The sequence below is a fragment of the Lissotriton vulgaris genome, chromosome 6 (assembly GCF_964263255.1).
Source record: "Lissotriton vulgaris chromosome 6, aLisVul1.2, whole genome shotgun sequence".
In the NCBI taxonomy this organism is placed as follows: domain Eukaryota; kingdom Metazoa; phylum Chordata; class Amphibia; order Caudata; family Salamandridae; genus Lissotriton; species Lissotriton vulgaris.
This window is the reverse complement of record NC_141694.1, coordinates 704,357,543-704,382,711: the sequence shown is the minus strand read 5'-3', so window position 1 is coordinate 704,382,711 and position 25,169 is coordinate 704,357,543. Positions and strand designations below refer to the sequence as shown.

General features: G+C 44.1%; 1 protein-coding gene across 1 annotated transcript in view; it reads right to left on the bottom strand.

The window, feature by feature from the left end:
- Positions 1-539: 539 nt before the first annotated feature.
- OSTM1 (osteoclastogenesis associated transmembrane protein 1) overlaps positions 540-25,169 on the bottom strand; it is a 205,120-nt gene continuing 180,490 nt past the window's right edge. The window contains exons 5-6 of the mRNA XM_086926684.1: positions 20,061-20,226; positions 540-3,405 (exon numbers count right to left, since the gene is read on the bottom strand). Of these exons, the coding sequence (XP_086782810.1) occupies positions 3,350-3,405; positions 20,061-20,226 (222 nt within the window). The 3' untranslated portion in view covers positions 540-3,349. The remainder of the gene's footprint in view (positions 3,406-20,060; positions 20,227-25,169) is intronic.

Genomic DNA, 25,169 nt, shown 5'->3' with positions numbered 1-25,169 from the left:
GCGGCTCGGCTCAGTATGGCCCCGAGATTCCGACAGGCCCTCGAGCTGAGTCAGAGGCAGGGTTCAGGCTCGAGCCTGGCACAAGCTTTCAGTGTCTCCCCCACCACCGGATACTAGAGGTCATGGATCAATAATAATGTTTCAAGCATAGTGCGATCACGGTTTTCGGACTCTGTACACTACAAACACCATTACCAATTCATAGGCCGAAAAATCTCGACAGTTTGTCCCAAAATAAACACACACATTCTTAATAATTTTGTTAACGTTTTTATAGACCTTCCAACTCTATTCTGATACATATACCTATAGATCGGATACCAATATGTTTCTGCTGACAAGGTGTCATCCAATAAAATAAAAATAATTTATAAATGTACACGTTTTCTTATTGGAATAACTTAGAAACAGACTTAAACTGTGTTACAACATGTTCAGGTAACCAAGGAAAGAAAAAAATAAGGTTAACTGGGAAACTTGACAACATTGTGATATTTTGACAATCCTTGCAAGCAGAGGAAAGAACATAAAACATTGGATTGATGTTAAAAACATTTTATTTACACAAAAGCAAAAAACAGACAGTATTGGAAGCAAAAACCTATAATATATTTGCTATATTATTCAGTTACACCAATGTAACTGCAAGTAGACGTGTGATTTCAGAGACATATTTTTGGTTTTCATTACTAGTTAGCATGTTAGAAATCAGTGGTCTATCTCTACAATACGTTGAAGATTATACCCTATGAAAACTGTCTCACAATATCAAAATAAATAGTTTACAAGGCACAAAATGAAATTATCTCTTTTTAGAAAATGCGGCGATGTGGTGAAGAAGGAAATAACACTAATGGTCCAGTGATATGACATTAATGTAATCTGAAGGATGGGGAAACTCTGCTCTGTTATTGCTGCTTTTAAACCTTGCAACCGCTGCTGCTTTTCATAAAAAACAAGTCACGAGTACTTATTTTTAGCCGAACAGTCAGCAAAGCACTGAAAGCAGCTTTTTTTCTTTTTAAAGTGCTTAACCACCCTATTCCGGGGTAATGACTTGGAGACCTACTTAACATGAATGTGCTCTGAAAACCACTGATTAGGTATCAAAGCTGTCATTCTCCAAGCCTGCACGTAGAAACGAGAGCTTTATCGGCATAACTGAAAGATTGCTTTAAACACCACTCAATCATATGATTCACTGAATCAAGGTACCGCGGCGGCGGATGAATGAACCCCAACGAGCAGGCGCGCCAGCTCAATAGACCTTAAAACAATAACTCGCCAGCCAAGATAGAGCATCTGTCAAACCCTGGGCAGACAGATTAGCTGGCTCCCTAAACCACCCAGCCCCCATATAACAAAAAACAGTGTTTTGTTATTTTCTCTCAAGTTAAACCCAATTTGGAAAGCTCTATAATCAATCCACATATCTAGATCTCTTTTGACAGAAAGTACTACTCATGCAGGCCCACATAGCGCTATATAAATTCTGCAGAACAATACAATAGAAAGTGTACCAAATGATCTCTCTGTAGGTGCTGTTTCTTCGCTGTGCATTATTTATATTATTCTTCGGAGGGAGGGGGTAAGCATGTACCACGCTAATGGGTACCACAGATGGACAGACCCAGAGGTGAAACGTTCACACAGTGTAGTGTGCAAAACACGTCATTAATGAACTCACCATATGTACAAGCCAGCGTTTCATATGTTGAAGGTACCCGCCTTTCCAACCCCTGCCACATTTACTGAGCATGCAAACATGTTGCAGGTATGTGCACAGACATGGCTGTATTTTTACTCACCCTGCTTGCCTAAACAACAAGAAACCTTAAAATACGTTTTCGTCAAATATACTGGAGTCAGAATATTAATACATTTGGGCGTTTCTAGTGTCATTCCTTCGATTTTCAGGGAAAACAGACGTAGGACTTCTTCTCGGAGTAAGGGGCATCAGGAGGGGATACTACGAGGAGAGTTTAATGGAGGTTTCATTGAGACAAGTCAAACCTCTGACATCATTACAACTCGTCTAAAATAACACTACTACTTCAAACATCGCACGCTACCAACAATGCATGTCTGTACTGAAGTCAAGCCTATTAAAGAGTTAAAAAAAAGAATGAATGTAGCACTCCAGTGATCTTCCATTTAGTCTCTAGTGATCACGCCTTGCATTTTCCAAGGTCAGTCTGTCAGTTTCCAACTTAGTCACGCTGTCACGACGAATAAGGGAACCGGCACAGACTCGATTCAAGGGGACAGACAGTTCTGGGAATCTCAACACTTCACATTTCCAACAAAGTTTCAGAAATGCAGTTTCACTTAATTGTATGCATCTTATCGGTCAAATACTAGAATCATTTAAGCTGCCTGTACCTTGAGTATTAACAATTCTGCGAGATGCAGCCACTCAGATTATTACAGAGAAAATTAAAAAGCTTCAATTATAGGAAAAGACCATACTAACATGAGATGGAGCAGAGTTTAATGTGCTAAGAGCAGGAACACAACCAGCATTTGTTACCACTTACCTCTACCCAGCACATTAAAACATCTACAGGGAAATAATGAACCTAAAAATAGGAAGCCTGAAAAAAGGCATATCAAAGTTATGCAATAGATAAATAAAAACACTTCGAAATGTAATTTATGAATGCTTTAACTTTTTGATACTATCAATGCAAACAAATATATTTACAAGACTGACCGTGAGAAAGCAGAAAAAACATGTACAGAAAAAGTGACTGTAAACTGTATCAAATGATCTGGCACTTTTAACCTCCCCTCCACCATCAGAAAAAACACACACATACAGATCACATTCTCAATTAGTTTTTCATTTGCTGACACACAGAGTGCTAAATAGCATCTGCTATGCAACACCCCAAAAATGTGCAGATTGTTAGCAAAACCAACTGCGCCGAATTTCAGTCTACATAAGGCAGGTCGAATTTTCCACTGCACCACAACAAAGTATCCCATTTTCTTACAAGTTAAATCACTTAAATTCCAGAAGGAGATGGATAATTTTGTAAATTCACGTGGACACACATTTCATTGGTCGACGATGGCCCCACAGGTGGTCACAACCCTTAACTGTCTCGTGTTGACTACATTACATTTTTTGTTCAACCAGGAAAACCTACAGGATATACTAACTCAAAAAGAAGGCAACTCCTCCAATACAGGACGATCAACGTTGTGCCTAAGAACAGTTGATGCTGCATTTTCAAAAAGTGAACCTTGCAGTGAACCACAGTGCTCTTCTTCTTGTGCTGAACTTCTCTTTATGAGTAGCTCAAATGCATTTTTAAGGAGCTCTTTCTTCCGTTTTCTTTGTTCCTCAGCTTGATTTATCTTCAAAGTTCAACAAGTTGGTGGCCGATCTCATGCGCTTAGCTAGATAATGGAATACAAATGAGTTATATACTTTTAGCAGTGGTTCTCACCTTCGCATCTGTATAACATACATGACCAACAGTGAGTGATTAACATCTAATTGGTAATCAATCATCAAGGGATAAAGAGAAACACAGAAAAATATGAGCATACATTCAAGGTAAACACACAATGATTTAAGTTCATCAACCACGCGACCTCAGAATAAATACAGTTATGTGCATAAAAGGAATTGAGCTTTGGAAGTGTGGCCCAATGTCATTTTGCTTGTGAGATATTACATTAAAAAATATATTTTTTTATTGCTGGTTGGTGTAGACTATTTGCAAGTATTGCTCCCACCGCCTTTTCCCTAAGTGGAAAGCATAATCCGAGACGTCGGTCCCTTGCTCGCTCCGCCACAGAAGCCAAGGAGGCCTACTAAGGCCGAAACTGGTCTTTGGCGCTTGTGTACCTCGCCTGGCAGTTTGGGATGGACTGTACCCCTGAGAAGCAGGTTCAATATGATTCACAGAAGGCGAGCCTCGTTCAGGGAACGCACAGTGGAGGAAAAGAAGAGTTTGGAATGCTGTAGGCTAGTTGCTAGAAATCCAACCCCATCACCTTTTGTATGTTTGACATTTTTATAAGGAACTTTATCTCAACTTTTTAGCTTGGATACTTTTTCCATGTAAACAAGCTGCTGTTCTCAAATCCCCACTGCTTTGACTGCTCACTTTACTCATCAACTTACAAATGGACATGAGGGCTACGGAGAGTTATACATCTACTCATTGAAGGTGAAAAAACAAAGCAAATATGAACAAAACAAGATATTACACTACTACACGGCTGGGTGCGATATGGGGCAAACCTTCAGTGGGAGCAGTTGCAGTCCATGCAATATAATGCCATTCTGCATTGCACAGTAGATGTTTTCCTACAGTAAAAGAGAAGAGGAGGCAGAAATATGGTCATCAGGAATTAGCTTGGGTTTTTGAGATCCCTGTTTAAGATGAAGGAAAACAATTAAATATATGGTTGTATGGTAACATGAACACAGTGAGAATGTGTACATGTAATAAGCTTACAGGCATACGTTTGTTGCCTAGACGTTTAACTATTATGGCTGGTAGCACTAAAACATGTGTTCTCGACTGCCTTATTTTTTTGAGCACTGCAATTAAAACCAGTCACTTAAATAGAACAGATACTTGTAAAATTTCATAAAAGTCAGAAATGACAAGGGCACCCCCCTCGCTCGGATTTGTCTTTCCTTTCTTACACTTCTGCAAAGGGACATTGCCAGTTTTGCAAAACGTGGCACTGCCACTGCACAGGAGTACCACCTTCCCTTGCCATACGGGATTATTGGAGGAAAAGGTAGAAAGGATGCCAGGATTAGGGAGGTGTTGGGCACACAGGTGCTGGTTGTTGAGTGTACAGAGAATCTCAAGAGACCATATCAGACTGCAGAAACATTGGTTTAATATGGTATGTGGGGAAAACTGGCATGGCATAACTAAGATTTGCTGGACGTCATAAAAATATAGCTAACTACACACACACAAAAAATGATACACGATATGTAGAGAAATAATAAATAACCAATAGTAGTAAAATACCATTTATTGTGTGTGTCTACTGTTTTGGGGATCCAGGGCCGAGCTGTTCTGTATAAATAGTTCCTGCAAATAAGAAGTGCTCTGACCGGGTTGTCCGACTCCTACCACACTCTGTCTAAAGGAGCATAACTTGTTAGAGAGAAGAGTGAGAGGTACCTGCCAGTTCTCCTTTTCTCAGGCGAGGGCATGATACGTATATTTCCTCTTGGGGCCGAGGTGACCTATCTGGGTGTGCCCTCATAACAGCATTCGGTGAGAACAGAAACAATGCATGTGATTTAAATTACTGGCCCGAAGCACCTGGTTGGCATCCGACAAGAATTTTTCTAATCCTGTATCTACAGATCCGGTTGATGGCTTACTCACCTGAACCTTCAATACAAAATCAGACACTCAGTGAGATAGAGGCAGAGTTCCACAGAAAAGGTGAGCCACTGTCCAAAGTCCCAGAAGACATTGGTAAACTTAGTGCCACAACTGCGCCTCCAGAAGTCCATTCGCACAGAGAATCCCGCCATTACTGATGCTGAGATTGCCTCCCAGTAAAGAATAGATCATATAAAGTCTTCATTTGCGTACTTTGAAATAAATCCCAAAGTTTCTGTTTTCTCCGCAAACACCATCTATGAATTAAAAAAAAAAACTGTCCCAAAAAAAAACCTTCTTTAAAGACCCATTATCTTTTGCAAACGGCATACCTAGAATCTTAAGAAACCAGAACAAAGACAAATGTAATGAGGACCTAATCTTTTTAGGAGCAAAAAGGACTTTTACAAGGCATGGAAGGTCAGAAATCTTTTATCTATCCAGCACAGCTTCAATATATGTATTGCCAAACTTGAATTATTTTGGCCCAACTACTAAGGAGGGTTACAGTTTCAGCAAGTTAATATGCCCTTGTAGAAGTTTGCCTTTTCTGCTTGGTCACTCCTGGTTTTTCACCTTTCGATGGGCCCTATATTTTTACTGGCTTTAGAATTCTGTGAAATTTCCTTCACCTGCGGAAGATCATTAGAGGAATGGACCTGCTGTCTGTGACATTAGAGGAGCCCTGAATTACTGGACCTGCAACCATCTTCTGCCCAGGAAAAATAAGTGGATTTCAAGGGTCAGTCGGCTGACCTCCTGTGTGGCTACAGGGAGACAAGTTGCAAGAGGCCTTTTCCTTGAAGTAACCAAGTGAAGAATGCCTGTCCTCCCCCTTTAAACATGGTTAAATTTGCTTTTTCCTAATTGGCATATTTGACTTTCCTATTAGTCCCTAGTATATGGTGTAGAAAGTGCACTCTGGCCCTGAAAGTTACATGCCAAAAGTGGACTGCAGCACTTATTGTGCCATCCACTATAGTGCCAGGACAAACATTACTTCAGGCCAACCATGTGTCGCCTGACTGCTGCAGTGTAATCCCTACAGAACAAGCGTTCAAAATAACGCTTTTTTAGCAGGGGAACCCCTTCCTTTTAAATACAAAAAAGTCACCCCTATGTATGCCTTTCAGCCCACAAGGTAAGTATGTGTGGTATTTAAAAGTGGGACATGTAGAAATTAATGCTACCATGTCACTACAATGACAAGCAAAAAACAATTTTTACTGTGGAAGGCCTAGCTGTGTTAAGTTAAAAAACAGAGTACAGATTTCATTACTCATACCATAGCTTAAATATGGGATTATCTCGAAAATTAATTACATTTTTTGTTAATAGTTATTAAAAATTCAATAGTGAAGATGGATTTTTAACAACCATTAAGGAAAATTAACTTTTAGAAAGTTACACTTTACCTGCCTTAACTGTCAGAAGTATATTATGCATAAACTTCTGCCACTTCTCAGCCTTTGCTCAGGCTTGAAAAGGTGTGAAACAAGTGTGAAATGCCTACCAGGAGCAAACAATAGGGTGACCTGAATGGGCAGAGATGCCTCCTCCAAGCTCAACGGAATATGCAGTGTGGAGGTTGTGCGCCCCCTTATGACAGCACAGTGTCCAATCCTTTGACAGATTTGTTGAGTCACATGTAACACTTGGGGTGCACCTGAAAGAGAGAGAAGGATACCAAGACAATTCTTGTAGATACCTTGTCTGGTTGCTAAAGGACCTTGATTTTGTCCTACCAGACTTCTGTATCTATGTTTGTTGTGGGTACAGTACCAGCTTCAAACTGGATTTTAGAGTTAGACATGGGAGGACACTAGGATTACCAGAGTACACTCTCTTTGTACATCCCCAGCCCTCAGAGCCCAAGTTTTAAAAAAAATCTTTATTTTTCATTTTATTAACACGTAATGGTGTAGTCTTTACCTGTTGGAATATAGCAGAATGATACAGTCTATACATGAGATGTTCAAATAAACGGTATTGGATAACCTGGTACACACAAATCTGTGTCCCTGTGCTCCAGAAGACGGACAAAGGGTCTCCCCTTCCTGTTAGAGATGATAACACACAACAGCTATGTGGAATTATCGCCCTCCCCTTCCTCAACATTCCGGTGGTCGGAGTCTTAGTGCCCTAGAGTCTGGATCTAAAAGCTTATCTGTAAGGGCCCCCCGTGTGTAGTGCATCTTTAAATTCATCATCCCTTCTACTATGCCACATTTGTATCTTCTCAGCTCTCAGAGCCCAAGTTCAGTATGGCTGAAGACTTTCACTTTCATGAGAGAACCCCAACACATGGCATTTTGGTCCTGTTTGCAGTAAGGCAAACATGAACTACTGAAAAAGTTTGTAGGGATAGCCCTGGGAACTTTTACACCCTTGTGTATGGCGTGTCCAAGAGTCACCCTCACCCATTAGCTGGTGACAGGCATAAATGTGGCACGAACTTCAGAAAATGTTCTGTACCTGTGGAAGATCAGAAGAGGACTGGAAGTGCAGTCTGTGACCTTAGAGGAGCCCTGAAGAACTGGACCGGCTACCTCTTGCACACAGGACAAAGAAGTAGATTGCAAGGGTCAGTTGGCTGACCTCCTGTGTGGTTACATGGAGACAAGTTGCAGGAGGCCTTTTCCTGATAGTACAAAGCTGACCAGTGGCAACCGGCCATGAACTGGACCTGTTGTTGGCCTCTCCACAACTCCCGGTGCATCTCCAATTGCCTCCCATGAGGTCATGGGGCCTTAGCAATGTTCTTCTGTGATTCGTTGGGACTTAAGAAACTAAGTCAGAGGGTAAAATCTTTCACCAGGATAAACCTAGTTAGTGCATCCAATCTGCATTCAATTGCGCTCGGTCTAAAACTGCAACTAGGACTAAGGCTATTGCAACCACTGACTATCATTGCCACTTTATGCTTTTTGGCACTATTTCTACTTAAAACTCAAAACACTCATATCTCCAGTTTCCCTTATTGTATTTTTGTTACTTTAGTGTCATTTGTTAGTAAATGTTACTCTAGTTTGCTGATTCTGAGGGATATTTATAGTTTTGCAATTTGACTTTATTACTGTGCTGATACTGCATAAATACTTTACACACTGCCCTAAGTGAAGCCTTCTGCTCTGTGTCACAGCTACCATGAGGTTGGGCTCGGGTTAAATTAGTGACTTGGATTGTGATTATTCCTTGAAGTGGGCACTTGATCACTCCCTCCCCCAAATTATAATCCAACTTATTACTGGCTTTTTAGAAGGGCCATTCAACCATCATCAAATAAGAATACTATTTTTTCCAATTTAGGTGAGGATGTTTAACTTGCCAATAGGAATTTTGCATTCATACATTCAACCAGAAGAATGACTTAAGTTACACCTAAAAAAACATTTTCTGAACTATGCATAGCCATTAATATTAATATTTTCTTACCACTTTTAACAATTTCAGATTCATAGCAATTCACATATAAATCACATATAAATGAACATACATCTCAGAGTGGTGTCAAACCAATACCAGTCATTTGAGCGCAACTCAATGACATTAAAGTTTGGACAGCAACTCATTCACTCATTCTAACCAAAACTAAACTGAGCTAAACTAAAGTACTGATTCAGATTTCAGACAGAGTAACTGCCTTTTTTTTTTTTTTTAAAGAGAAGGATGGTAACATACTTAGGGTTTTAATAAATCCTTCTGAGCACAGTTGTCAAATCCTAAGGAGATCTTGAGAAATCCCCCCTAAAAGGGCAACTGGCAGGAGCAACAAATTAAATGGGTTTCCAACTCTATGTTACTGAAAAAAACAACTGACTGGTTCTTCGATTTGCCGGTCCGAGAAAATAGAATGTTTGGCATTAAGAAGAACCCTCGAGGTTAACATAATCAATGTAATCAACAGCACTGAACATTTTGCTCCTTTTCACATGGAAGCCATGATAGTAAAATCTGAAAGTGGTTTCCAAAGCTTTGCTCTAGTGCTCCAATACAAGTCTTAACACATGAACTGGAATTGATAGGTCTTTGGTATAAAGTACCGGTATGCTCCTGAGAAAGCTCAGAAAGGTAAAATAACAGTCCTCTTACAATAATTCAGCAAGAGCCACTTCTGCTTTCAAAGACAAAGACGATCAACTGATTTTACATTTCAAAATGTTTAGAAATTAACAGAACAGTCAAAAGACTATAACAATTAAAGTTATGCTGTAGACCTAAAATACTGCTTGAACTATCCCAGATTGTATCCTGGGTGTATTGCAGCAAAGCCCACTCAAATGAAAACATATTTAGTAGCGTTTTCAGATCCCGAATTTCAAGGCAAATGTGTATTTGTTTTAAAACTTGAGGCACAGCAATACGTTACAATATCATAGAATGGACAAAATCTTGGAATGAGAAAAAATCTGCAATTCGTTTAATGAATTCAAGATATATTAAACATGGTTTCAGTTCGTACAGCCTCAATGTTGTTTAGAAGGTTTCTTACACAATTTTTCTGTTGGAAATCTCTTTTATTAATTTTCAATCAAACAATATTATGGAACGTCTACAATGTTAATATAAGCGTCAAGCAAGGAGACTACAAACATTTCAATGCTTATCCATCAGCTTTAAGAACCGCTGAGCTCTGTCCAGGCTCGCCGGCTAACAGGTATGGACATTATCTATGAAAGGGGAGTTAAGCTAGTGATGGTGTAGTAACATAGATAATATCACATTTTCTTCTCCTTGTACGACAGTTCTATCAAAAGAAACTTATAACCACAAAAAGAGGGAAAGAACAAAAGCGAAAATAATCAAGAACTGAAGAGGAGGGGACATAAAAGGGAAGGGGGAGTCCTGAGGGAGGAGGGATTGGGAGGGAACAATTCTCACAATGCTGCGTTTGGAGATGTTTCCCAACTCCGGCACCAAAAGGTATCCCACCCCGTATGGATGCAGAGAAGATGTGGGAGGGTAGCGAAAGTTTATTGAATCTTCTATCAGTTCTTCCTCATTTTGAGAGGCCCTCCCCTCTTGGGAGCAAAGCATCTTAAAACAGCTGAAGAGCCAGTAGACTGGGTGAACGGAGCGAGCGTGTTCTAATTTAGATAGATGTTGTACCAGGGGTTGCCAGATATGTGTGAATTTGGCATCAGTATGCACAAGGCGGCTGGAAAGAAGCTCCATCGCCATTACATGCCTGGAGGCAGGTGAGCCACACTGAAGACGGGGGGTTGAGGCCTTTTTCCAGTGGAGTGCGATTCTCTATTTTGCTGCTCCTAACATGTGAAGTATCAAACGTAATTCGGTGTGAGTCATGGCATTAAGAAACTGAGGTAGAAGTCCCAGAACCACCAACCCAGGAGTGCTCGGAATGGGAAACCCCATTACATCCTTGATATGGCTCTGCACCTCCCTACAAAAGATCATCAGGAGTGGGCATGACCACCATATGCAGAGGGCGAGAGCGTTGCAGGAACTTGTAGGTTCGAGTGATCAGGCCCGCCAACCATCGAATGATCGTTCTAACAGTTCAAAAGGGGTCAATGGGCGTGGGGCTCCCAGTGTATTTTCAATAGTATGTAACCAGTGTCTAATTTGATAATACTGATAGTGTGCCCCGGGGGAAGATGATAGTCCGGTCTACATTGGTCAAATGTTTTAAAAGTCTCTCCCACAATCAGCTATCGTACGACACTCATCGGCCACCCAATCTTGAACCAAGTTAGGTTGTATGGCCGGGGGGAAACCGGGGTTGCGGGCTAGGGGCTTGTTAGTGGGAGGGGAATGAGGTAAGCCCATGTTTATTAGCTTCCTTGTCCCATATCTCCAAGACAGTTCTTGTGGGGGTAGCAATATAGGCACTGCGAGGACGCACTTTTTTTGGTAGCCACGCCAGATCACTTAGGGGGCGACAAGTCACCGCCCTGTCCATATGAAACCAATGCTGCTCGCTTTCGCAAACTACCCACTCCGAGATAAAGCACAAGTGGGACGCTCAATAATAGACGAGGAGATTGGGGCATGCAAGAACCACTCGGTCTTTTGGCGACATTAAGAGTTTGTTGGAAAATCTCTGTCTTCCCTTGCCCTAAATAAAGGAATTGACCTCAGACTGAAGGCTTAGAATTTCCTGTTAGGGGATAGAGGTCAGGAGTGCCTGGAAGAGGTACAATAGTTTGGGCAGAATAGACATCTTCACCACATTAAGATGGCCCAACCACGGTATTAGGAGCGATTTCCATCTTCAAATATCCTCTCGAACAGAACGTCTGTACTCTGGCCAGTTAGCCTGAGTCCAAGAGTTCAGTGTGGCTGTGAGGTTAAGCCCCAAGTATCAAATAGAATGAGGGGCCCACTGGAATGGGGAGTGCATACTTAACTCGGCAATCTCCTGAGTGAAAGGGGGAGGTTCAATGCCTGCGATTTGTTAATATTATTTTAAGCTCCAAGACGTTTTCAAATTGAGAAAGTATGAGAAGCACAGCGGGAAAAGAGCTCTAAGGGTCAGCAAGAGTCAGAAGCAGGTCATCCGCGAAGAGAGCAGCCTTCTGTTCAATTCCCGCAAATGAAATGCCCTAACCGCCACTGACTGGGGTATTGTAATTGCCAGGGGTTCTATCGCCTCGGCAAAGAGCAGGGGCGACAAAGGACACCCCTGGCGCCTTTCCCTGTGGAACTGAATCGGAGGAGCGAGTAGGTCATTAATTCTAATTCGTCCCGAGGGCGACATATAAGGGGCCATATTTGCGAGATGTCATCAGTGGTCCCAGTCCTATCCTGCGTAGTACCGCTCTGAGAAAGGTCCACTCTACACTGTTGAAATGTTTCTCAGCGTCAAGGGAGAGCAAAAATGCAGGAATATTACGCCGATGGGCTTTCTCCACCAGGTGGGCAATCTGCCTGATGATGTCTGCCCCCTGACTTTGGTGAATGAAACATTCCTGGTCCGGATCAACCAAGCCAGGAAGGAATGGTGACAGACAACGTGCCAACATTTTTGTTAGTATTTTGGCATCAACGTTAAGGAGAGAGATGGGGCGGTAGGAGGCACAGGATGCCGGATCTTTCCCTGGTTCAGGGATGAGAGCTAATTCCGCCTCGGCCATAGTAGGGGTCACACTAGCAGTGTTTGCAAAAGAGTTAAATAACGGAAGCATCGGAGCCTGCAGCTGGTGGAGGAAAAGATGGTAGAAGGAGACCATAAGGCCATCGGGCTCTGAAGATTTCCTCAGCGGCATGCTTTTTAAGGCTTTTAGGTTCTTCTGGGATAATCGGATCCTCTAGTTGCTGAGCATAAGATGGATTTAGCGGTTCCCAAGTGCGCGAGGAATGGCTCAATCTCCTCCTGGGCGACTTCGCCCTGGTCATAAAGGGACAGGAAAAAGGTACAGAAAGCCTGTGTATCCGCTCCGATGTGGCCATTGATCCTTACCAATCTCAATCTTGGAGATATGGTTCTGAGGAATGCGCATACGGATCCGATGGCCCAATAAGGAGCCCACCTTGTTCCCCCCTTCATAAAACTTTTGTTTCAGCGCAAGAAGCGAGTGTTTAGCTTGATTTACCCGGAGTGCTTTTAATTGACCCCGGAGTGAGGCTAGGTGTTTTTGACGCTGTCTGGAGGGTGCGGCTTGCTCTGGTCTCTCCAGTACCTTAATATCGCAGGAGAGGCCGGCTTCAACCAGGCGAGATTCACAAGTTTGGGCAATTGAAATTGAGGTAAAAACGCATTGGATAGTTGCCTAGCATGCGTCCCAGAGTACATGGTTGCTAGTGTCAAGAATATCATTTGTTTCAAAGTATATTTGGATTGCCGGATGTATTCAAGCCACGTTGACCTGATCCCGTAAGATATGATGGGGGAGCCTCCAGCAAGGGACGGAGTGTGCTGTTGCACCCAGGCTTGCCAGGGTGATTTCGAGATGGGCATGATCCGAGCTGGATATGTTCGATATTTTTGCGGACTCTAGCAAGCAAATAAGTGATTGAGATAGGAAGAAGTGGTCTATACGAGAGTAAGACAGGCAAAACATGCAAATAGAAAATAAAATCCCTTGTGCCTGGTTTTGCATAACACCATGCATCCAGAGGCCCAAGGCCTTGAAGTCCTGCTTGAGTGCTGCAGACATAGTCCCAGTACCTTGAAAGAATGACAAACTGCAGTCTAGGCATGGGTCACAGACAAGGTTAAAGGCCCCCCCTCAAGAAGGATCTGGCCCCCTTCTAGATAGACCAGCTCCTTTAATAGGTTCCTGATATATGTGTCCTGAGAGTGGCTAGGAGCATAAATGTTGATCAATATAAGGGGTCTGTTATGAACTAGCACCTTAAGCTTTAAATACCGCCCCTCCCTATTGCGGACCATCCGGACTCCCTATATGCGTGTTCCTGACTTAAGGAGAATGACCCCTCCGCTGTTTTAGATGTTGTTGAAGAGGCCCATGCTTGACCAGGGTATTTAGGATGTGCCATGCGCTTTGTGTCTGCCTGTAGAAGGTGAGTTTCTTTTAAGAAAATTATATCCGGGTCTTGAATCAGGAGGTAGCACCAAACCTGTTCTCGTTTATTAGGCGCATTAAGCCCCTTCACATCAAGGGAAAGACATTTCATCTGCGCCATGGAGAGTTGTGCGCGAAGGAGACGCCATTTTAAAGCAATATCTCCCCACCCGCTCCCAAGGGCCTCTCCAGCCCAACCGACGAAACATGACTGTGAAATGGAGAATGTGAAAAAAAAAATGCCTACTGATTGAGACCCCTAGACACCATAATCTCCAAGGCCAAAGATAGGTTGCAGTAAGGAGGCCGAGCGGCAGGGTGACTTGCGGTTCTCACCACCCTAAGGAACCCACAAGAGGGGAGAGGGAAAAGGAATAAAGGAAAAAACAATTCAAGTAAAGAACAGGCCATAGCAGACCATTTCAGACCTGGACAAGCCCACTGGTATGGACCAGGGAACTCTGAGGAAGTCCCGCCTCATGTGATCAAGTGAATGGCGGGGATGCCAGCAGGATCGTGTAGTTGCTCGCTACCACTCCATGGACTCCCTGGTCAAACAATCACACCCACTAGTCAAACAAATAATCCAGGGAGATCATGGACACATAGGTTTTGACACTCATTCCCCCCCCCCCCCCAGCCGGGGTCGAAGGCACTCTAAGGACTATGTTCACTTGTTCCAGAGGCAGAAGGCCCAGAAGCCGGCCGAGAACACGCCAGAGGGGACCACACACCGCCTTTAGATTGAAGATGGTGAATATTGTCCTGTTTAGCCTGCTGTGAAGTTTTGCTTGGCCTCCGAGCCCGACCCAGAGGGGGAGGCACAGTAGACCATTCCGGCGAAGAGAGGTCCTAGGGCGGGCAGCCCCAGAGGCCGGACTAGAGGGTCGGGAATCTGACTGAAGTTGGAGCAGCTGTTGAGCCTCCTTCAAGGATCTGAGAGACCGACATCTACCTTCCCATGTGAAAATCAGGGAAAAAGGGTGCCCCCACTGATACTGGATTTTAAGCTCCCTCAGTTTGTCAGTAACTGGTTTAAATTCCCTATGTCATCGCAGAGTGACTGGGGCTAGATCCTGGAAAATTTGTATGGGGTGCTCTCCTTAAGAGAGGTCCGATTTTTCCCTGGACGTACGAAGAATTGCCTCCTTCTCTGTGAAGAAGTGCACTCGGGATAAGATATGGGGGATTAGATTCAGATTGGCACCGGGGGCTAGCACTCGGTGTGCTCTATCTAGTGTAGGGGGGTGGCATCCTCATCCCCCCTCATCTCCTGAAGAAGTTCCGCCGTGTAAGCCATTATGTCCTGGCCCTCTGCGTACCTAGGGACCCCTCCAAAACATAGGTTATTCCTCCAGCTCCTATTTTCCAGGTCCTTCTGCTTGATCTGGAGTTCTATGTGCAGGTCTTCGAGCGTTGCCATGCGGCGTCAGAGTTCCTTCTGGTCCTCCATCCGTGTGTCGAGTGTTCGTTCGAGGTAGTCGATTCGGTGCCTGACTGTGCAGCCGATCTCCCTAAGTGTTTACCCCCAGAGGAACCAACTGAATCGTGGTATCAAGGGAACGCTCTCATAGAAATACAGGCCCGGGTCCCCTCCATACCGCCAGCAAAAGTAAAAAACTGGTGGAGGAGTGAAAGGGGCCTAGTTAGCTGGTCGAGTGCACAGCCGATCCTCTCCACGCCCACAGGGCACACAGATGGTTCCCCTTCACTCCGGCCATGACCCCTAACTCACCTCCACTCTCGTGCCATGGTGCTGTGCGCTTGAACTCAGGATCGTCCAAGCGGGCTTGGAGGTGACGTCAGTTCACCCCTCTTCCTCTGCCACGGTGCTGAGGTCCCCCCGGGTCCAAGGGCAAGAAATCAGCGCCTCCCCCACTCTGGGGAGACGCAGGATCGCTCACTTCAACCCCCACTGGGGGCACCGCAGCCCAGCATCAGCGGTGGCAGTGTGGCCGGCTCTCCTCCCTTCACGGGGAGAAGCCCAACAAGATGGCAGCTCAATGGAGGACCCGCCGGCCGCAAGCACACACATTACATCCAGGGAGGAGCCCAGTCCCTCAAGGCTCCCTCCCCCATGCAGCAGGTCCGCAGGGTGCAGAATGGAGGGTCCGATGTGTGGCGGTCTGGCCGGCCTCCGGCAGAGAGAGTCCGCCCCAGAAAAAACGGAGGGCCGCTCAGATGTCGCCGGACTCGATTTGTTCAAGGAATGCGCGGGTGGTGGCCGGGGTCCGGTCTGCGACCCCAGTTCCCCCAAGGCCAGCCCCTGGACGGCGAGCCAGTAGCCTAGTCCCCTCTGCAGAACCCCAAGGCCGCGGCAGAATCGTCCAACTCCGCCAGAGCTGGAACCAAGATGGTGGGTGAAGCCGCTCCTACCGGCAAGATCCGCACAGCAGCCCCTGGCACGGGACCTCAGTCTTCCACATGGGGAACCAAGGTGGCGCGGGGGTCTCAGTACCCCAGGATAGGGTCAGGCCGTGTCCCAAAAGTCTTGCAGCTGTTATGTGCGTTTGGCCGACCGCCTGGAGACGGAGCAGACACAGAGTGCGTCTTACTCCATCTGAGTCTTGGCCACGCCCCCACACCAATTTTTTTAATGGCCCTGTGAAAGATTATTCTGCTTTACACCATTGATAAACTAAGAAGCTGTGAATATTTTGTTTAGGGTGCAAAATATTAAAATGATTTGTTTTAAAAATGCATAGTATAATCACGGTTATTGGTTTTAAATTTGCTTTGAGAGCTCTCAGCTTAAGTTGAGGGTCTTAAACAGAATTCTGAGTAAACAAATGTTGGCTGAGGTTTGATGACCTAATTCCAAAAAACCCTGAACCAGTTTCCTACTGCCTACTTATGAACCAGATGCTGATCGCAGTCCTTTGAGTGCTCCCACCAACTAGAAGTGTAGATCTCAACAACTAGTTAACAGCATATACATTGGAAGTTCACTTGTGAAGCACACTGAACAAGTGACTATGGGCTCAGGTGGGGTTGAAAGCAGTCCTGCTGAACAGTATCTACCTCACCTCCTAACTCCCGCACCAACCATATAATGCCTTTTCCTCTGCTAACTTAACAATAGGAACTTTGAAGCTGAACCAGTTTATCCTTGCCAACAATAAATCTGTATATTTGTGGTTTGGGACCTCAGTTCACTTTTAGGATATTGTTTTAAGGGTGGACAATGTATTGGCTGTCTGGGCTCAAACTGAATTAACCATACCCACTTGTTCCTACTAAGGGCAGCTAAGGAACTAGGACAATAGATCGTTGCATCACAGCACACTGGATATTTTGCAACCTCATATCAAGCATCAATATGAATTTAGATGAAGTCAACTGTAAAAGAACTCAGGTCCAAAGATGTTCAAAGACTGCAGGGGTTGAGTGATCTATTGCACATCACCTTATAGAATATTGTGATTATAGCATCTTAGCACATCTAAATACCAAGGGTTACTACAACTAAAGGTAATAGTACTAAATTCACCCACCCAGCTAGGAATGAAAGGAGTGCTGATCTTAGCAGGATTCAAACATTTGAAATGTAGATCACTGCAGAGGTCTGCTGCAAGCAGGAAAATAATGAGGCATCAGGCCAGCTGATGAAATAATAAAACTGGTAAGGTTCACATCTCAGCTCAGAAGATACAAGGACATTTTTGTACTATCTTAAAATGTTAACTACCCTAAATTTTCTTGTATTAAATAGAGACTATTTCCAAGATACAGCTGTGACTTTTGAGGTATTTAGTTATCACTATACTGTATGTGAGTTCCAAACCATCATCACCTCCTCAGGAAGTCTTGACAGTTGGACGGCTCTATTCCTTGCAAAGTCAAGACCTAAATAGAAATATTTGGCATCCAATGAGCGAAATAATAGTATATGTGCCCATGGGGTGCCAGCTGTAAAGGGCAGTTTCTCACTAGCGTTTTGCTCAGTAACTACTTCCCCAGGTCATGTAGGAAAGACCTAACAGAAGGGCATCAAATAATGGATACTATGCAGAATGTTGCAATACACCACAGAAATGTTCCTTTCTACTATGTTTTTGCAGGAGATGTAAAACAGTAAAGCATTCAGAGAGTAAAGGATGACTATTTTTAGGTTGCTTTGTATACACAGTTACAATTTAAAGAGACTGGTGTAAATTTCACAATTGTTCTAGACCACACAGCTTCTAGATGTTGTACACCTGGGTCTAAATATTTTTACTGTTGACCGTCACAGTGCCAACTTTTTAAAATGAAAAATATAGAAAAGGACTCATCTTGAGAGCATTATATATAAAGAACTAAATTCTGATTGCACGTGAAAGTTAATTATTTAGTGGCTGATTAAGATGTGATGCAAGGAGATTCCCTAGAATTTTGTAGATGTCCTACTGACATTAAGCCCACCCAATGATGACAATTGTATTGAATATTGATACTATGATCTGGAGTGCAATATTCAATGAGTTAGTAATTAATGAAAAAACAATAATAATAATAATAATAATAATAAAAACATTTACAGAGCGCCTGGCTGCACAAAACTGTGTGTCTCCGCGCTAACTGCTTACAATTCATAAACTGAGGAAGATGAAACCTGAGGGAGTAAAGACAGCAATTATTTAGGGAATAGAAGAGTTTTCAATTTGGCCCTAAATAGTGTTTCGGAGGGTTCAACAAGCACTGACAAAGCCAATAGTTCTCACATTTAGGACTTATTCTCTATGCTGATGCCTCTGGCGATGCTTTACAGTGTTGGGCATTTTCCAGGCACTGTGCACATCTTCAAAATAAATAAAGGTGCGATAAATGGACAGCTGCTGGCGGTTACGTCATTCTACTTGCACTTGCATGCGGGATGATGCACGCGCACACCAGTAAAATATATGTGCACAAATTCATTTGATTTTTTATTTACTGATCCAAGATGGCAGATGCCACATGGATCGGTAAATAAACATAAAATATATGATACAATAAAAAAAAAGACTGACAGATGAAGTAACGAAGGAGCGAATAGGCAAGTGTATGGGGGCAAGGAGGGAAAAAGTATCTCATGAGGGCGGTGGAAGAAGCACACAACGGGAAGAAGCACACAAGGGGAAGAAACACACAAGGGGAAGAAACACACAAGGGGAAGAAGCACACATGGAGACAAGAACACAAAGGGTGTGGGTGGTGAGAGAAGAACACAGAACACGCAGAAAGGGGGAAAGCAGCAAAAGCTGAGAACAACTTCGGAGTTTGAGGGGGAGGGTGGAGAAGTACACAAAAAAAATTGAAAGGAGCCTAGGGGGAGATTGAGAGCTGGAAATAACATACTCTATTGAGGCATGCGCAACCAAAAAGAAAACAAAATCCCTGAAAGTGAGCAGCCTGTCAGAGATATAGCAATGAGGCTAAGGGCCAAGGGAGGGACAAACTAAAACTAAGAAACAGGCAAATGAGTGACAATAAAGTCAATCAATTGTAAGCCATGGGTGGGCTGTAAGCCCCTGTAAGTTCTTGGTAAGCCCAAAACAAGCATTTAGCAACCAGACACCTTGCACTGTCTGGTAGGCAGAGCCTAAAATCCTTAGCACCTTAATTTGCCTGGACATACAGGTTTATTTGTTTACAAACTGCAAAGTACAATTTTAAATCAAGGTCCACTACTAACATATATGCATTATAATTAAATTCCTAATAAGAAACATGACCAGTTCATCCACAGAGACATCATTCCACAATTCTGAAGTTAACTGTCCTCATTTTGTCTGCTTCTTTAATCCTGGTATGCTTTGCTGTTGGAAGAGGGGGTGTCCGAGTTAACGGTTAAATGTTTGACCAACAGGATTGCATCAATATAAACTGATCATTATAATTGCAATCCGAATTCTTACTCCAGGTAAACGCAGTTCTGCAGTCCTAGTACGAGTTTCTATGGTAGATGGGGGGTATCTTCTTGGTAGCACATAATAGGGACTACCCCACAATAGTGGTGATACAAAATAACTCTACCAACGGTCATTCTGCTGGGGTTTTATGACCGGGACAAGACTAAACCACACCAACAGAGAAAGTAGCTCAAAATCCACACTCCCTCTTACCACTTTACCCATAAGGCTTTAGAGTAATTATCCAGTAGTTTTGTTTTTAGAATACCTATGTGCTACCTAAAAGACTGTACCTCGAGTGCCACAATTCAAAAGATACTTACGCAAAATGAGTTTACGCTTTTTTTGTTCAGAATGTAAGTAACTGCTTAGGTAGAAGATGACCGGCAGAAAAAGTATAAAGGAAGACACTGCTACTACCGGTACCACATCATAGAAAGGAATATTGCATTTGAATATCTGACTCCACAGTATACGAGTACTGTTCATCTAAAAGTAAAAAGAAAAAGATAAAAAGTGTAATTAATTTAGATTAAGCAAAACATTTTCAACAGCATATCATATTTCCTAGAGTTCGGCAAAGCAATTTCTTTACATTTTTTAAAATGTAAAAAGCCCAGTTAGGCCCAGGAGTCCTTTAAAAAAAAAAATTGGCAACCCAGAAGAGAGGGAAGAAAAGAAATGCGTTACTTACCTGTAACAGCAGTTATCCAGTATTGGTATCTTTCATAGATTCACATGCCTGAATCATTCCCCGTCGTCGGGGTAGGAGTCCCCGGTAAATAACAATAGTAATGTCACATAGACATATACTTAGTACTAGGCCAGAGGCCTCACATTAGTAGCCTATCTAGGTCCTTATGTAAAAAGGACCAAACTTTGGCCAGGAGTCAATCAGCTACCATCACCCTTCTCACCTTCCTGGAAGGAGCCGTAGTCCCTCAGATTTTCGTAAGCACAGTGCTAAGTAGTACCTACTGAGAGGGGAAAGGTGAGCCCTTCCAGGGGAGGCGGGTGGGTTGCATGTGAATCTATGAAAGATACCAATACTGGATAACTGCTGTTACAGGTAAGTAACGCATTTCTTATCCAGTATTATGGGTATCTTTCATAGATTCACATGCCTGAATCAGAATAGCAAGCAATAATGAGCACATTTCGCATAATACATTCGTAAAGACATAATAATCTTATCATAAGTTGTTACACAGTTTACATGATACTCACAACCTGATAAGAAATGTGCGATAAATTACCTGGAAGGTGGGATGATAGGAAGAAGGCTCACCACTAATGAAATAGATGACGTAGGACAGCCTGCCCCACTGCTGCATCCTTCAGAAGTTCAGAGTCCAAGCAGTAGTGCTTGGTGAACGTATGTGGTGTCTTCCATGTCGCCGCTCTGCAAATGTCGACAATGGATACCCCAGCAAAGAGCGCCATGGAGGTGGATACCGCTCTAGTGGAGTGTGCTCGAACTCTTGAAGGCAGAGGATGGCCCGCCTGTTGGTGACAGAAGGCGATGGCCGCTGAAATCCATCTGGAAATGCTCTGTTTTGTTAAAGCTAAGCCTTTTCTGGGCCTGCTAAATGCAACAAACAATTGGTTGGACTTTCTAAATTGCTCCGTCCTGTGAAGGTAGAATTTGAGACATCGTTTGAGGTCCAATGAGTGGAGAGATCTTTCAGCCGCAGATGATGGATTCGGGAAGAAAGATCGTATGACAATAGGTTCGTTGAGATGGAAAGAGGACGGAACCTTCGGTATAAACTTAGGGTTAGTCCGTAGAATGACCCTGTCGTTCTTGAACTGGATGAAGGGGTCTTGCACAGAAAAAGCCTGCAGTTCACTCACTCTCCTTGCTGACGTGAGCGCCAGCAATAGAGCCGTTTTCCATGACAAATATTTTAGATCTGCTCTGTGGATTGGCTCAAACGAGTGTTTCATTAGTTGAGCTAGTACCACATTTAGTTGCCATGTAGGTGGAGGTGCTCTAACTGGAGGGAAAGATCTGAATAATCCCTTCAGAAACTGTTTGATTAGTCTGTTGGTCCATAGTGAAGCTCCACACGAAGATCGTCTGAACCTGGATATGGCCGCCAGGTGGACCTTTATTGAAGCGTGTGCCAGTCCTGAATTGGCTAAGTGGAGCAAGTAGGGCAGAATTTGTGCTGGAGTAGAAGTGAACGGATGCAAATTCTGAGCTCTACACCACAAACAGAACCTTTTCCACTTGAGGGAATACGTCTTAGTACTTTCAGCCCGAGCCCGGGCTAAGACGACCCTGCATTCCTGTGGAATATCTAAATCCTGGAACTCTCTGAACTCAGGAGCCAAGCTGATAATTTTAGAGATGTTGGATCCGGATGCTGGACTTGTCCCTGGTTCATTGTGAGGAGATGTGGGCATGTCCTGAATAGAATTGGAGGTTCCAGCGATAGAAGGTGTAGTTCTGTATACCAGTGTTGGCGCGGCCACGCTGGGGCTATCAGGATCATGGTACAACTCTCTGCTTTCAGTTTCCGGAGAACCCTGGGGATCAGGGGAAACGGTGGAAAAGCGTAAGCAAAGACGTTGCACCATGTCATCGAAAAGGCATTCCCTAGGGACCTTTTCTGGGGAAGCCAGCTTGCGTAATGTTGGCATTTCGCGTTCACTTCAGTCGCAAAGAGATCCAGGTGAGGTTTGCCCCAACGGGAGAACACAGAGTCGAGCGTCTGCTGGTCGAGCTCCCACTCGTGACAAAGTGAACGCTGCCTGCTTAGCGAGTCTGCCAGGGTGTTGTCTACTCCTGGGACATACTCTGCCCGCAGAGAAATGTCGTGTTGTACCAGCCAGATCCAAATTTGCTGAGATTCTCGAGACAACGTCCTGGATCGAGTACCCCCCTGCTTGTTCAGGTAGTGCATTGTGGTGGTGTTGTCCGTCCTCACAAGCACTGGGGAGTTCCGGATTCGGGGCAGAAATGCTCGAAGTGCCAAGCGCACTGCTCTTAACTCTAGCAGATTGATGTGGAGTTGTTTTTCTGCCACTGACCATTGACCGTGCACTTGCAGTTCCTGCAGGAACGCCCCCCATCCTTCCAGTGAAGCGTCTGTGGTTATCACATGAGGAGAGACTGGGAGAAGAAAAGGGAGACCCTTGTTTAAGTTGTCGCCCAGAAGCCACCATCTCAGAGCTTTCTTCATGACCTGAGTGATCTTGATCCAGTCGTCGAAAGACCCTGTACTTTGGATCCACTGATTTGTTAAGGCTTCCTGTAGAGGCCGCATGTGTAGGCGACAGTGAGGAATGAGAAAAATGTTGGAAGACATCATTCCTAACAACGACTTGAATAGACAAACTTTGACTCTCTTTTTGGTCTGAATGTGGACGGCCAGGGTCTTCAGCTTGACCTGACGTTCTCTGGAAGGGAAGGCTTTCTCTTGTTGTGTATCCAACGTTGCTCCCAGGAAATTGAGACGTTGTGACGATTGGAGAGTTGACTTTTCCTGGTTGAGTGTTAGGCCCAGATTTTCGAATAGATGAAGGCAGGCCGAAGAGGACTTGGCTACGCCTGTCCGAGTCGGAGCCTTGATGAGCCAGTCGTCTAGGTAGGGAAAGACTTGGTGATGATGCTGGCGAAGGTATGCCGCTACCGGAGACAGACACTTCGTGAAGATGCGTGGAGCTGACTTCAGGCCGAATGGTAAAACTCTGAACTGGTAGTGTCTGCCTGCCACTGCAAACCTCAGAAATTGTCGATGACTCTTGTGAATGAGGATATGAAAATAGGCATCCTGGAGGTCTAAGGATACCATATAGTCTTTTGGATTGATTGGTGTAATACCTCCTGGAGGGTAACCATACGGAAGGACTGCTTCTTGAGGTATATGTTTAGGTTTCTCAGATCCAGTATTGGTCTCCACTGCTGCTTCTCCTTTTTTCTGACCAGGAAGAATCTGGAATAGAATCCTCTCCCCTTCTGACCTCGAGGAACTCTCTCCACTGCTCTTTTCTGGAGCATTAGAGAGAGCTCCTGTTGAAGTAGGTTTAGATTCTTGTGCTGCATAGGACATGGTGGGTTCGGAGGAGGATGCTCCACAAACTCCAAAGTGTGTCCGAAGCGAACTAACTGCAACACCCAACGATCTGTTGTAATTTTCTTCCAATTGTGAAGGAAGTTGGTAATTTTTCCTCCAACTACGAATTGTGGAGAAGAGGTGGAGGCATGCTGGAGAAAGCAGTCATTGGCGTCTGTAATTATCTTTCTTTCCTCCTTTCCCTCGAAAGGACGACTTGTTGTATGAAGCTCGTCCTTGTTGCTGCCTCTGCTGATATTGAGGCTTGTACTGCTGAGAAGAGTTATAAGCGGGCTTGTAACCTTGATAGCTGCCTCGATTCTGTTGCCCTCTACCTCTGGATCCTCGAAAGGAATTAGTTTTGTATTGTAGGGTGCCTAGGGCTTTCGCCGTGTCGGTATCCTTCTTAATACCTTGCAGCATATCATCGATATGTTCACCGAAGAGCAGTTCTCCATCAAATGGCATGTCTAGAACTTTAGCTTGCACATCAGGCCGGAATGCTGTGGCTTTAAGCCAGCCCTGGCGTCTCAAAACCGCTGCTCCTGCCAGTTGACGAAATCCTGTGGAAGCGATGTCCAAGGCCACATCGATCATTTCTGAGGCAGAGCGTTCGCCCTCCAGCAAAATTTTCTTAACCTCTTCTTTCTGGTCTTCTGGGATTGCCCCTAGATATGGGGCTATATCTGCCCATATCTGTCGATTGTAGCGACCTAGTAATGCCAGAGAATTTGCAGCCCTGACTGATAGGGCGGACATGGATGAAAATCTTTTGCCAATGGCATCAAGTTTTCTCCCCTCTTTATCAGGAGGCGCTGTTATTGCCGCTGACGGGTTGCTAGACTTCTGCTGAGCGGCCTGTGATATAACCGAGTCCGGTTTAGTCTGGCCAGTTAAACATGCGGGTGCAGTGTCCGGGGCTTTGTACTTCCTTTCAAGTCTAGCCGGCACTGGAATGAGAGAGGAAGGATTTTTCATAATTTTAAGTCCTTGCTCCCATATATAATCGATTACTGGGATGGATCGAACAGATCTTTTGAAGGATTCCTTAAAATCATGGAGGAAACAGTCCTGCGTTTCCGAAGCTATTTGGATGTTGAACCTTGCAGCCGCTCTCCCTACTATATTATGGAATCCCGCTAAATCTTCAGGGGGTGAATCATCCGGTACTTGTTCTGGGGATGCCGGATCCAGGTTGGCGTTATCATCAGAATCCTCAGCATGTATTTCGTCCTTCCTCATCTTGGACCTCATCATGTCTCATTTCTTCCTCATATTCATCCTCATCCGAAGAAATTTGAGGTGGTAACTTCTCTTGTTCCTGATGCACAACCAGCGGAGGTGGTCGCTGGCGATGTTGAGGAGTTGGAG